General features: G+C 38.2%; 1 protein-coding gene across 1 annotated transcript in view; it reads left to right on the top strand.

Annotated features, from left to right (window-relative positions):
• The first annotated feature begins 7484 nt into the window (after positions 1-7484).
• cse1l (CSE1 chromosome segregation 1-like (yeast)) overlaps positions 7485-15569 on the top strand; it is a 30085-nt gene continuing 22000 nt past the window's right edge. The window contains exons 1-4 of the mRNA XM_079843826.1: positions 7485-7578; positions 8428-8517; positions 13448-13590; positions 13679-13780. Of these exons, the coding sequence (XP_079699952.1) occupies positions 8433-8517; positions 13448-13590; positions 13679-13780 (330 nt within the window). The 5' untranslated portion in view covers positions 7485-7578; positions 8428-8432. The remainder of the gene's footprint in view (positions 7579-8427; positions 8518-13447; positions 13591-13678; positions 13781-15569) is intronic.

The raw sequence follows: 15569 nt of genomic DNA, 5'->3' as shown, positions 1-15569 counted from the left end.
TAAAGAATGCTTTCAGCACCTTGTTGAATCAATGCCATGTAGAATTAAGGCCGTTCTGAAGGCGAAAGGGGGTCAAACACAGTATTAGTATGTGTTCCTAATAATCCTTTAGGTGAGTGTATATGGGGATGATTAGGAGGCCATGATGGACAGGGGCCAATGGGCAAATCTGGCCAGGATGCCGGGGTTACACCCCTACTATTTATCGAAGGACATCCTGTGATTTTTAATGACCACAGAGAATCAGGACCTCGGTTTAACGTCTCATCCCAAGGACGGTGCTTGTTAAGCTAGGAACACACCAAACCGACGCCGACCAACTAGTAGTGATGAAAGCTGACTTCAGAGTTGGCTCACGTCGGCAGCGTCTGGGTCCAAAGTTGCCCTGACACACCAAGCAGACGCTCGACATCTGACGGCCAAGTAGCACGTCCGTTCTGCGCCTGCGTTAGAGTAAATAGCTTTCTGTACCAGCTGGTGGCAGTCGTCTGTTTTCATTATTCAAAGCGGGAAACCGGAAGAGCTACCCTGTATACCCTACATAAACAAAGCACACCTTTAAAGGGCACCTATTATGCCCCTTGTCATATTGGTTTTGGGTGTCCCCAAAATGTGTCTGTGAATTTTCAGCACAAAATACCCCACAGATAATTTATTATAACGTGTTGAAAATGTCATTTTGAGTCCTGTCTATAAAAAGCGCTGTTTTGGTGTGTACCACTTTAAATGTAAATGAGCTGCATATCCCCGCCCTGTCTTTAGAAGAGGGTGTAGCAAATACATCTCTCCTGTGCATGGCAGATTGCATACAGGTCTCACAGGGCGGGTCTATGTTAAAATGGCAGTGTCAGTCACACCTTGCGGGCGGGCGTTTGCAGTGTGACGTCACACTGCAGAGAATCTGAGAACAGCTTGTTCTGAAACACTACTTATGATTTTTGGGGATTAAAAAAAAATACTGGGTGGATTTTTATCGATATAGGGTGGTTGTTTACACACACTGTCAACCCACATTTATGTTCAAACGTCATGTAAAAGTGGATTTTGCATAATAGGTGCCCTTTAAGGCCCTGTCCCAAATGGCACCCTAAACCCTCACGGTCTTGCTCTGAGTCCGTACTTTCCCGACGTAATGCCGCTTTGACTGCCGGGAAGAAGTCAGCTGTGTAATCTGCACCAGTGCGCATCGAGGGCGCATATCGACCTCAAAGGGGGCGCTCGTGAGCACCCTTCTGAGACCTAAAATGACAAATGGGACAGCCTGTGGTCTCGTGGACTTAACGGACACACGCACGCAGCAGCCATTGTAACATTCAACATGTCAAACCGGCTGAAAAATAGCCGATGAGGACCAGCGTCACCGAGAAAACTTAGTTGGTCGACGCATGAAAACGTCGTCGGCTTGGTGTGTTCCAGGCTTTACAGTATAGTGTCCCCATCACTATACTGGGGTGTTAGAACCCACACAGACCACAGGGTGAACGCCCCCTGCTGGCCTCACTAACCTCTTCCAGCAGCAACATAGTTTTTCCCATCCAGGTACTGACCACAGGCTCAGCCCTGCTTAGCTTCAGTGGGAAACCAGTCTTGGGCTTCAGGGTGATATGGCTGCTGACAATTGAATTGGTAAAGTCTCCATGAACTCAAGATGAAAGTTTTTTTGTCTTTTAGTATGAATATGTTAGCCTTACTGTTGTTATCTATGAGTTAGTGTGCTCCAAAACAATGACAAAAGCCTTTTGATGCTCTCTAGAATCTGAAGCCTCGCCCCTGCATTATAAATAGACGCTGAAGTTGCGTCGGAAATCTGTCACTTGTTCATACATTTACTATTTTCTACATGGTGCACTATATAGGGGATAGGGAATGATTCAGACAGTGCAAATATGTTTTCCATTTGGGTGAATGAAGTCTGGTTTCTCGTTAGTCTTATGTTAAAGCGATACGGAGGAGATTAGGAGGAAAAACGGTTTGATATTAGGAGGAAACTGCAGGTTTCCGACCAAGTTTAATGTCTCTGGCCGAGCTGTGATATAAACTAAATGCTATTGGCTATTTTAAAAAAGGGCAGGAGCTGTTCGATATGCCCCACCCTGTCTTCTGTCAACACATTGAATAATGTTGCGCATTTCATGGCACTTTCATGGGCCTGTAAATTTACAACGACAATAAATAATGTTGAGATTAATGTTTCAAAAAACACATTTTTATTTATTGAGATCAATGTTTGCAATCATGCTCATATTTGTGAAAACTCTAGCTCTTGTGATATTGCTTAATTATATAATCTGTTAAAATAATCCCAGTGAAGCCGTGGTTTACAGTGAATTTAAAACAGCTAAAGCCTGGAACACACCAAGCCGATGGTCGGCCGTCGGGCAGTTTTCTCTGTGTGTTCCGCACCGTTGGCGGACGTTGGTCCTTGTCGGCTATTTTTCAACCGATTCGGCTGTTCTGCTAGCGAACCAGTGCACGAGAAGAAAAAAAAACAGAAGTGACCGTCTGTGGTGAGCGAGATTATGAGGCACTTTGTTTATGTAGGGTATACAGGGTAGCTCTTCCGGTTTCCCGCTTTGAATAACGAAAACAGACGACTGCCACCAGCTGGGACGGAAAGATATTTACTCTTACACAGGCGCAGAACGGACGTGCTACTTGGCCGTCGGATGTCGAGCGTCTGCTTGGTGTGTCAGGGCAACTTTGGACCCAGATGCTGCAGACGTGAGCCAACTCTGCAGTCAGCTTTCGTCACTACTAGTTGGTCGGCGTCGGTTTGGTGTGTTCCTAGCTTAAAGGACAACTCCGGTGAAAATTTAACCTAGGAGTAATTAACACATGGTTACCGAGTAGATCGTTCTCTGGGATGCGTTTTCATGAAAATCAAATGTAAAGAGTTTTATCTCTAAAAACAGATTAACTTATAACGCTAGTATATGGGGCATAGAATACGTAAAATTGAGTCGCTAGTTAATACCACTAACAAGGCTCAAAATAGCCTCACACTAACACGGTAGCATAATGAGGGTCCCTACATACAAACCGAAGCATTGAGAACTTTGTAAGTGTACAAACATTTTAATAAGAAGATACTTTATAAAGACAGTACATTACGCGTATACAGACAGGAGCCATCTCGGAAAACAGTCTCGACAAGTCGAGCCACGAATGCTTTGCTAAGTGATGAACTGTGACTTGGAATCTCATATGGTCCGTTGTTTCCAGAAGAAAGCACTGAACGCAACAGAGAAAATAAATAAATAAAAATATTTTTTTTTTAAAAACTGAACGCAACAGAGACTAGTGCTTCCAAAGAATACACACTAAAGAGATGGCAGATTATTCAACCGTGGCTTGACTTGTCGAGACTGTTTTCCAAGATGGCTCCTGTCTGTATACGCGTAATGTACTGTCTTTATAAAGTATCTTCTTATTAAACTGTTTGTACACTTACAAAGTTCTCAATGCTTCGGTTTGTATGTAGGGACCCTCATTATGCTACCGTGTTAGTGTGAGGCTATTTTGAGCCTTGTTAGTGGTATTAACTAGCGATTTAATTTTACTTATTCTGTGCCCCATATACTAGCGTTATAAGCTAATCTGTTTTTAGAAATAAAACTCTTTACATTCGATTTTCATGAAAACGCATCCCAGAGAACGATCTACTCGGTAACCATGTGTTAATTACCCCTAGGTTCATTTTTCACCAGAGTTGTCCTTTAAGGGGCGAGTAAGGCCCTGATCCGACCAAGCGCTAACCTCCCCCAGTTTTTCTTGAAGCCAATACGGAAGGGACTTAAACTGCAATTCATCGACCAGCTCCAGAAGGTTTTGGTCTATACGGCTAATTTTGCCCTTCTTGACAACTCTGAGGGGGGTGAAATTTTCAGTTTTCAGTTATCCGGGAGTGACGCGCTGCCAAGATGGCAATGGCCGACTTTGAGGCTTCAAAAACTCTCTTCAGAACAGTCTCTTCAGGTGATGTCACGGACACTACGTCCATATTTTTTTCCGTCTATGGATCAAACAAAACGGGTTTTTTTGCAGTGAGAGGCGCCTTTTTTTAATTGTTTTCTATTGGCAGTGAGTCTTCTTAACTCTGAGACTGAGACAAGTTTGAGTAGGCTAGCCTACAAATGCAGTCAAGACCGAGGCAAGACCTTCAAAAAAATGGAGACAGACCAGTCTTAAGTTAACATTTTATATGAATCAAAATTGTGCTACAAGAATCTTTTCATATTTGAAATTCACATTTACTGTGCTTAAATGGTAGGGATCCAAAAGTATAACACTGCCTCCCAGCGTTCATATTTTAATGTTCTGTTTGATTCTGGCAGGTTTGTGTGCTGTTTTTCTTCTCTGACAGTAGTCTGAATGGTAATTGCTGTAATCATTACAATGCCTGATTTAGATTTTCACAACTATGGATTTAAATCAGAACAAATGCTGATGTCTGGGCATAAAAACAATAATCACGAGAAACCAGAAGCAATTATGTGTTGAGTTTCTGCTGGAACCCATAAACAGTACATGAGACAAAGCAAAGTAATTACAAAATGAAAGAATGGGGGTAAACGTACCTATTAAGCTTACCAAAGTCTACATTGAGAATATTTTATTTTATTTTAAATGACAAAAGCATTTAAATTAATATATACATCATTAAATGCAAAAAGTCTGGATGTGCTTAATGTGTACATGTTTGTACCCTTTACACCCCTGTTGCCATTAAGCTCACATGTTTTGTTTATTTTTGTGGAAAATTCTTGTTTATCTTAAACAACATTTTAAAGAATCATTTTATAAAGATTAACTTGAAGTGACAACCGTCAGTTAATATTTAAAGTCTGTTATGAAGTATTTACATAGACGTTCAAAGTGGATGAGCTTAAAGGGAGCACACTGAGCTTTATTGAAACGGCAACATTTTAATTAATAAATATTATTAAATTTAATTTAAATGACAATTTTGCTAAATAAATCATCTAGGCATTTGTAATTAAGTTCATATATATTTTAATATGAACAGCTATTACTGAAAATATCTATGAAATTATTCTTGATGCCACACTATTTTCATAGTAGTGCACCCTTTAAGCTGTTCTTTAAAAATTACAGCAGTGTAAATCCACAGAACATCAATAAACTGTAAATATAATATAATGTTAATATAGCATTTATTATAATATAATGGATTTAAAGCCAGTAATGCCTGTGAAGTAATACATTAGTGTAGCACCCAATCTTATACAGCTAGTAAGCTAACAATGATCTGTAGCATCTGCGCTATGTTGCTAAAACTATCTTTTGGATAGAACTGTAATTATTTCCCACATCCAGGTTGCAGGTTATAATATGCAAAGGTCTGAACAGTAATCTCTTAATTTTGCAATAAGATGTAATACTTATCAAAAATAAAGGCTTAAATGTCTAAACAAATGCACATTTAAGGGGCTACTCTTCTGGTGAAAGTTTTCAGACAGCTTTCAAAATGGCTGCCAGACAGTGTGAACACATGAATACCCATATCTCAGAGTGCAATGGTCTGATTAGTCTGAAATTACTGGAGGTATATAGTAACAAACACATCAATTGGTTAAGACATCAAGTAGGATGTTACATTATTTTTTTCTTTTTATAATCTGAGCTCAAAGATGGTAGTGTGCTTAATGGGTACTTGTCTTGAGCTATAGCCTATGTTTACCCTACACAGAAGGAAGGACAGTCAGACTGCATCGTCACACACTGTTATTATAACTAATAATACACCAAGGATATCCCAAAATTATGTAGGAACAGAAATGTATGAATCATGTATCTTTGTATTATGACTATTTTTAGACAGAAACGATTTATATATAGCTATAGCAGCTCTGTAAAACATTTCAAAACAACCAAACTGAAGTCGTAAAGCCTTGCCAATGTCATCATTATTTAAAATTTAATATTAATTTATTTTACATAATTTAATCTGTAATATTTTATATTGGGAAAATGGTGCACCAAATTAACCATAATCTACAAAATACTGTTCTTCTTCTGTCTTCTCTGTTATATTTAAACTATAGCTAGATAAGTGTTCAACACAAGTAGGTTGCATATGAAAGTTTAGCAGGCTGTTTGCAGTGATCAAGGATGGGTGCCAATAGGTTTGGTCTACTTGAAGGATCAATGATTCCGATTTTGAACCGTCGACATGCAGCAACATACAGTGGCAAGAAAAATGTGAACCACTTGCAGAATCTGTGAAAATGTGAATAATTTTAACTAAATAAAAGAGATCATACAAAATGCGTTATTTTTTATTTAGTGCTGTCATAAGATATTTTACATAAAAATGTTTACATATAGTCCACAAGACTAAAAAAATTGCTGAATTTGTTAAAATAACCCTTGTTCAAAAGTTAATGAACCATCCGATCCACGGCTGTTTTTGTGTTTTGTGATGGTTGTTCATGAGTCCCTTGTTTGTCCTGAGCAGCTAAACTGCCCAACGTTCTTCAGAAAACAACTCCAGGTCCTGCACATTCTTCAGTTTTCCAGCCTCTTTTGCATATTTGAACCCTCTCCAGCTGTGACTGTATGATTTTGAGATCCATCTTTTCACACTGAGGACGATTGAGGGACTCAAACACAACTATTAAAAAAGGTTCAAACATTCACTAATGCTCCAGAAGGAAACACAACGCATTAAGAGCCAGGGGGTGAAAACGTATTGAATTTGAAGATCCAGGTAAATTGTTCTCCATTTGTCTTCTGGGAAACATGCAAGTATCTTCTGTTGCTTCTGAAGGGCAGTACTAAATGAAAAAAAAGAAGATATTTAAACAAAATAAGAAACATTTGGACATCTTCATCCTGCTCAAAAGTTTTCACCGCCAGCTCTTAATGCGTCGTGTTTCCTTCTGGAGCATCAGATGCATAAAGTAAAGTCTATCCATTTTTTTTACCCTTTTGAATTTTCATCCTATTATGATCACATTCACACAACAAAGACTATTCTATTTGCATTTTTAGGCTGTGTGAGCAAATATTAAACACCAATGGCACCATTTTAAGCCACAACAGCTATTGCAAAAATATAGTTTTAAAGGAATTTCAGTTTGGGATGAATTTACAAGATACACTCATTTCAAGACAGTTTTGAACTGGATAGTTTAACTAACCAGCAAAGTCACTGCTAGAGAAAACAAGCATTTGTGTAATTAGACCAGGCCTGTTTACCTTTTTTTTGCTCAAATCCTTATACTTACTGAGATATAGCTAGTCTCTCAGCCTACGAGAACTGGGGTAAATATGCTTAACTGTCGTGAAAATAATCTCACAATGCAAAGAAAACACGTACTTGCTTTAAAATAGACTTAATTTGTATGCAAAATACGCTGCAAACCTTCCTTATCTATGCTGCAAATTCTCGTAACCTACACGAGGGGGCGGTATACGATAGATTCATGCGCTCCCACGTGTGCTCCTTTCTGTGTCTCATTAGTGCGCATGCGCCGAGTCGTGACCGCGCACTTGTGTGAGACGTTTGAAACTTCTCGCCGGTGATTAGCAGAGCACTTCAACGTACAGCTAACGGTAAGAGCCTATATATCAATTTATCTTCTCTTTATTAATAAACTCACTCTATATGGTCTACTAGTCGTTATTAAACAGTGAAATGCTGAATTAACTTGTTTGAATGTTAACGCACGCAGCACGCGCTGTTAAAGTGGGCTCGAGAGTTAACGTTAGCCCACGAAATAACCCCATAACGAAGTTTTCCGCCTTACTTTTACGAAATGAACCCCATTTGATGGTTTCTTCGGCGTTCACGTGTTGGTGAACAGAAATGCTGAAACGCTGTTTAATGTGACTATTAGGATGACTAGCATTTGAGCATGCTAACAGCTTTAGCGCGTGAATCATGGCCTGAGTTTCTGACTTTAAACTCTCTCAGAAACATTCAAACTGACACGGTGGACACCATAAACCAGCAATCTCACACACACAGATCATAATGTAGTGTTTATTAATAAATTCCAGAGAGATGCATGTCAGGCCGTGATGGTAAGCTCGGTCAGAGCAGGCCAAGGGTGTGTGTTGCCATCTGTCAAGATTATAAACATCAACAGTTTCCACTATCAAGATAAGGGATATGCAAAAGAAACATTAAATAGTATGCGATTCGCCAAAATATGCATTAAATCCAGGTCTTAATGTGTCAGATGCGTCCAAATACTTATGTTTAACTGTTACGTATATCATCAGCTGTTCTGTTCTTGAATGACTTGATTTTTAATAAGTATTTTAATGTGCAAGTTAGTGATTTAGTTAGCCTATGCGGAAAGTCCTTACTGTGGTTGAATACTTTATATAATCTTGTGAGTTATTACAGATTTTTTCAATCTCACTGCATCAAATCTCATATATGGTGTTTTTATTTAGCAATCATGGAGCTCAATGATGCAAATCTCCAAACCCTGACTGAGTACCTGCAGAAAACACTAAGCCCTGACCCAGCTGTGAGACGACCAGGTAACTTTCACATTTCAGAATAATAAAAAAATAATAATATTAAATTATTTGACCATGAGAACGAAGGTATGTTTGCATTTTTTTTCTACAGGCCTGATCTGTCTAGTGCATTTTTTTGTTTTTAACTTTTAATTTTAAGATCCCAAGGAAATTTCTATGGCTGCCCGCTAATAGTCAATTAAACATTAGTTGGCCAGAAAAGGCTTAGTCGACCAAGATTTAATTTGTCGGTTATCACTAGGGATGGGCATTTTTGTCAGTTTCTCATTTCGATCATCGACAGGTCTCAAAAACGAGTACTCGGGGGCGGGGCATGTGCAGGGGGCGGGGCATGTCCGTCTTTGAGATAATGAAAATACTGTTATGAAAATGGTTGTTGACAAATACAAACGTGACATGAAAACGGGTATATGAAAACATCAACATATAAAACAAAAAATAACTGAGATTGATGCATAAATGTCTTTGAAAAAGAAACATCTTTATAAAATGACCGTCTCAAATAACCAAGTCAATAATATCGAGCATTGCATTTGAGCTGAAACTGTGAAATAACACCACCCTGCAGAGCTTGCTAGCTGGTTAATAAACTCAACCAAACGCACCCTATATCAATATTAATATGAAGATTAATAGGAACCTATTACGACTTAAATCAACACAAAAGGACGTGAATGCGCACGTGAACTTCAGCGTGCTAGATTTGACAGGCTATGGTTTGAAACGGAACATTTTGAATGCGCTCTTCCCTTAACAACGCTGATACACGGACAACGAAAGCACAGAAACAACATTTTATTAAAATAGTGTTCTCATTTTAATGCTTTGACAGATTGACTCTGCACATCATGCACTTAATTGTATTATTCATGATCGAAGTGTTTACAGACATCACTGCGCGTTTTCGAACTCATAACGAAAAACAACTTCACATAAACTAGGTCTACTGTTAAAAAATATGAGAACAGTATAGCACTGCTGCATTACTAATATCAATGATTCTGAGAAAGAAATAGCCTATATCTAAAAATAATATGACGTCTCTAAACTATAATGTCGAGCATTAATGCATTTGAGCTGAAACTGAAGAGAATGAACAGCTGGAATAACGGCAGCGCTTATTAAGCTCAACCAAACGCTTCTTATATTAGATATTAATCAGATATAGACGACATAAAAGTAATCTTACAATGTGCATCTGCAGAAAAGGACGCGAATGCGCACATGAACTTCACGCGCTAGTCTGAGTGTTCTCGCTAGTTTCTCTGTGGATTTCCTTTAACAGCTGAAACACGGGGAACTATAAGCACAGAGAATTTACAGCATTTCCATCGTGTTCTCATTATAATGCTCTGTAGGCTATGACAGATTGGCGCATCTTGCACTAACCATTTAATGATCTCATGATTCCAGACATCACTGCAGTGCACGCCTCAGTTTCACTTTATTTTGCCGCGGTCTGGAGGCTGTATAACGCTAACCAATCAGACCTCGGGTACCGCGCAAAATGACGCAATAACCAATAAAAAAGAGACAAATATTTTTTTTTTAAAGTCAGGGCGATCATCGTTCTCATGATCGCTGTCACGTTCGAGTACTCGATTACTCGACCACTGTTGCCCATCCCTAGTTATCACTAGGGTTGGGTACCGTTCACATTTTAACTGGTACCGGTCCCTGAAATTCGGTACCGGTACCCAACAGTACCTTTTTTTTTGGTACTTTTAGGATGTTTACATAAATAACTGTAAAGAACCTGTAAGTCATTTATAAAAGTGTTAATGACATTATGCCAGAGTTGCCCTGGTCGCTGTCTGCCATTGTCTGTGATGTTTGATTACTGTAATATTTACTAGTAAATAGTAGGCTACTAGGTACTTAATTTAATTCATAAAAACTTATTTTGTCTTCATTTAATTTCTATGAAAAGATTTCCCTCAAATTATGTGTTATGTATTTTCTGGTAATCAAATGAAGGCATAAAACATTCATTTAATTTATCTTTTAATTTAATTAAACTTGTTTTTGTCAAACAAAGTGCTGCACAACTGAGCTTTATATGCTAAAAATTAAAACATGAAGAAAATAATATATTTAAATAAAAAAAATAAAGTTTTGATCATTTATTATTATTACATTGGTGTAAGTATTATTATTACATTGAGAATGATCTAAATTCTACTGTTCAACAGTAATTTATTTGTCAAGTTAGCCGAACTTTTATTTTGACGGGTTGCCGTGAATTTGGGTGTTTATGAAATGTTCGTTTTTCTCAAATTAAACGGTAAAATGCTCATGAAGTGGCTCTGGAGATGACGTTCGTGCGTGCATGTCCTCATATGAGAGGCAGAGATGGAAACATGCGACCGTCACGTGCGGTTCTGAGTGTGTGAGAGGTAAACCCATAGACTGTAAAGCGCACGTCTATGGAATTAATTAGACACGCATGATTCGTATTTAAATGGTCTTTTCGTGGTTTAATATTCACAGACACTAGTATATATCACAATATGCGTTCTCAGGTACCGAAATCTGGTACCGAAAAAAGTACAGAGTTCGGTACCCAACCCTAGTTATCACATCCAATTATACACGTGGAAGCTAAAGCATAGTTGTCTGGCTTTCAAGTTAAACGGGACTTTTATTTTTGACGGGTTGCCTTGAAGACATTAGAGTTTCTGTGTGTTTATGATATCATGATAGTTTTTGTCGGATGAAACAGTAAAATTCTGATGAAGTGTCTCAGAGCTTGTCTGGCTATCACCAGACCAAGCTCAATTTAAGATTGAACATCGGTCTGGGGAGTCTGCTCTGTATTTTCCAGAGGTCGACTGTTGCTCTGATTGGTTGTAGGTCTATCCAATTGAGTGCAGAGGCATTTTCTTTCCTGGTTTGGTTGAAACACGCCCCATAATCACAGCCCAATGGAGCAGTAACAGACTAGAATCTGAGTATGACGGCGTCAGGCTATAAAGACAGTAATAAAATAAGAATAAATAAACACATTTCAAAAAGCACAAATTCATGCAATAGAAGAGAAACACATATTATGAATTTATTTACAATAATAGGGCCCTTTGAAATGTAATTTTTTTACAGAAATTCTGTGTTGTATATTTAAGTTTTTCTGGTAATCAAATAAAGGCATAAAATGTAAAAAAAAAAATAATCAAATGAAATTTTAAACAAACCCTTCCTTTTTTTTTTAGCAAACAAAGTACTGCACAATAGATTTTTTGTTCAAATTAAAACATGGAAGAGAAATTGATTTATTCCTTTAAAAATCAACTTAATTATTGTTTTGTGGTTATAATTATAAGTAGGGCTGTGCTCAGAATATCGATTCAGCGATACATCATCATGAACTCCTGACGATGCGCGTATCGATATAGCAGCTGCCGTATCGATACTGTGTGCTTTTGAATGTAACCAACGCGACGCGAGCAGCACTGCAAGACATTCACAATGGAGAAGAGGTTCTCAGTTAATGAATGAACACTTTGGCTCAGCTCTAGAGAAGTGGCCGCGCACGTGAACAGATCTTTTCTTCCGCCTTAATACTTAATATCAGTTACAGCGCGAAATAAACATGAATGAACATCTGAACGTGTGTTAAAAGTGAGTACAACTTACCGAAATCCGTATCATGTCACATGGAATCACTCGATCAGTGTTTCAAACGCGGAAAGGCGGCAGTAAAATCTTGTAAACAATGTCATGTAATGGTTACCTCAGAAAAAATATATATCCAATGTCCATAAACTCGTTGGTCAGCTTGAAAAATTGACTCTAGAGAGGAGCATTTCGCTAAATATATGCACCATATTCCATATTCATTATCATTTGTAATGTCAGGGCTCCACGCTAACATTTTTCTTGAGGAGCACTTGTGCTCCTAATTAAAAAAAATTATTATTACATATGCCCGTTATTACAGTTAACTATGCGCAGTGATATGGAACTGTAATGCGGTCAAGAGAGCTGCCTGGAACTACGTTCGCTGTGCGTCTCCCAGAAAATAACTGCACACCTCAGAACGTTCATCAGCCAATCAGATTCAAGCATTCAACGGCCCCGTAGTATAAGAGCCTCTTATGCATCCACTGCGGGGGGAAAACTCCTGTACACTGGAGAAAAACATATGGATTGTCATATACATTTATTTAGAGAGAAGTATTTTTCCTATTTTTTTTTAACCAAAATAGGATGGAGTGAGCACTGCTGGGCACTAAACACACTCATGTTTCGTTCATACTGGAGGCCAGAGGGCGCCCTCATGCCTCCACTAATGCCTCAGAAGTAATATAATGCTGTAATATAAAGCTAACGCTGTAGCTGAATAAAAATAACTATATAAGAAACTATAAAATAATACATTGTCTGCCTCATTCTGTGATTAAAAAGCCACATCAGCTCACAAAAAGGACATTTCAAACACTCGACTGACGAATATGAAGTGAGTTAAAACGTTATTAAACATTCTTTTTTTTCTTCTTTTTTCAAGTGACTCAAACTCGCAGTGCTTTCAGATGGAGCAGCGTTTACTATTGATCACAGAGCCGCTCTTCACTGACCAGCTGGGCATATTTAATTAAAATAGCAGCCTTTACGCTTTCATAATCGCACTAAGCCAAATTACTGTTTGGTTTCGATTAATTCTGCAGCGCTAATTGTGATGCATGTATATGAAGAGGTGGTTTACAAGGATGAAGGAAATGAAATTCTAATAAATTGATAACACAGCCATAACAACATATTAAAAGAGCTGTACAATAATCTATTTATTAGAATTTGGGTATTTTGTGTGATTCCTTTGTCTGTAATGGTTTGGTGTTGTGTTAACTTATCCTTAAAGGGGTGAATAAATTATTCATCAATCGATCAACGTGTAATGTTTTCTTGTTCTTCTCATCGGCTTCTCCATCTTTAGCTGAGAAATTTCTGGAATCAGTGGAGGGAAACCAGAACTACCCCATTTTACTGCTTACTGTACTAGAGAAGTCCCAAGAAGATGTCATCCGTGTGTGTTCGGCCGTCACCTTCAAGAACTACATCAAGAGGAACTGGCGCGTAGTAAGTGTCCTGTTAAATATTATTAAAGCGGTCTGATGTGTTATAGGTGTATGTTTAATGTGGATATTCATGAAGATGTTCTCTTCAGGTTGAGGATGAACCAAACAAAATCTCTGATCCCGATCGGACTGCTATCAAAGCCAACATTGTAAATTTGATGCTGACCAGCCCAGAGCAAATACAAAAACAGGTACCCATTTCAGATAACTCATGAGAAGCAGTGGTTAGAATAAAGTTGCTTTACCTATGTACTTCTGCCGTTACTCTTCTGTTACTCTTTTAAATGAGTACTGCAGTTGTAAAATCCACATTACTGGGTTTTTATAAACCATATTGCTGTAGTCTCTTGATCTCAAAGTCAGCCTCAAGATTATGACTTTAAAATCAAACAAAACAAGCATTGAAATGAGCTGCAACAACTAAAAAAAACATCAAATATATACTTTTATCATACTTATTTTAGTTTACCCTCTCAACAACTGTTTCTGACGAACCAGAAATCCCTGGTACTTTCTCCTCTATGAGTCTTCAGGCCTCCTGTCTCTGGCCTGTGTTAACGTCCTGTTAACAGACTTGTAAAATTCACACATGACATTTCGGGAAATGATTGCAATGTAGTTTGTGTGCAAGTCTGGAGTAGAGATCAGACAGAATGAAACTTTAAACCGGCCTCTGCAGATCATGTGTTTGAAGCACAAACCAGCAGTTTGCAATTTTGGTCGACCGGTGCATATCTAGAAAAAAAGGTTGCACCATAACAATTATTTTCACTCAAACAAATGCTCCCAAATAAACTGAGGTCGCACAGATTCAATTTCGGGAGCGTATGCTACAAAAACATTTTTTTTGTTGTTGTTTTTTAGCCTTGCTCGCGCATTCAATGCAGGCATTCGTTAGATCTCTTACACAGACAAGCCATGTCAACGCCACATGAGCATAACCACGATTGAGACGATAGTCCAAAATCTCTATCAGTTGACAAATGTATACTGTTTAATTGTCTCTACTGGTATATCGCCCACCCCTATAAACTCTTATTATAGGCATACTGTAGTGATTCAAGATAAGACCAAAACAAGCTTTGTAAAGATGGATTCATGAGGGACTCACTCATATACATTGACAAAAGTTACATAGTGTACCTTTAACATTATTGCAATATAAATATTGCATATTTACATATGCCATGTAAATATCCTTTGCTAACATGCCGTTAAATTTTATAAACAAACAAACAAATATCACTAATACTCAATTTAAAGAAAAACTGAAATCAAAATCAAGTTTTTCAGCTTTTAATATGATTATCTTAGCCTTAAGGTTATGAATAAGCTGGAGTGTTCCAAAACAATGACACAATTTGCATGTAGGAGATATCAGCATTCAAAACTTAGTCTCTCACTTCCATTAAAACTAATCACAGATTTTGATGACATCATCGCAGACTTCACCATCTCATCACATCTTCTGTCCAATCAAACGCTCTCTAGAATCTGAAGTCCCGTCCCCTGCATTATAAATAGACCCTGAACTGCGTCTGAAAACAGTCAGTTGTTTACTATTTATTAAACGCATTTACTATTTTCTACATGGTGAACGGCACATAGCACACTATATATTCAATAGGAAACTATTCAGACAGTTTAAATATGCTTTCAGTTGAGGCGAATTAAGTCTGGGTTCACGATAGTTTCACGCACACCGCCGCAGCGCACACACACAGTCTAGAGCAGAGCCGTTGACTACAGACACGAGAGGGCAGAGCGGATCATATGCGCGAGTCGGCGCAGACAGCAAAACATATCGGACCCATTTAAATGCTGCACAGAATGCTGTATTTCAAAGAGATCTGGAAGAGATTATGATAAACGTTTAGATTCGGAGGAAACTGGCTTAAAAAAACTAGAAAGGCTAGTCAAACTGTGGTAATAACGGAACGTTATTGGCTGTTTAAAAAAAGGGGAGGAGCTGCTAACAGC

This window comes from Gobio gobio (genome assembly GCF_949357685.1).
Source record: "Gobio gobio genome assembly, chromosome: 19".
In the NCBI taxonomy this organism is placed as follows: domain Eukaryota; kingdom Metazoa; phylum Chordata; class Actinopteri; order Cypriniformes; family Gobionidae; genus Gobio; species Gobio gobio.
Note: the sequence above shows the minus strand (reverse complement) of the source record. Positions and strands in the feature narration are given on the sequence as shown.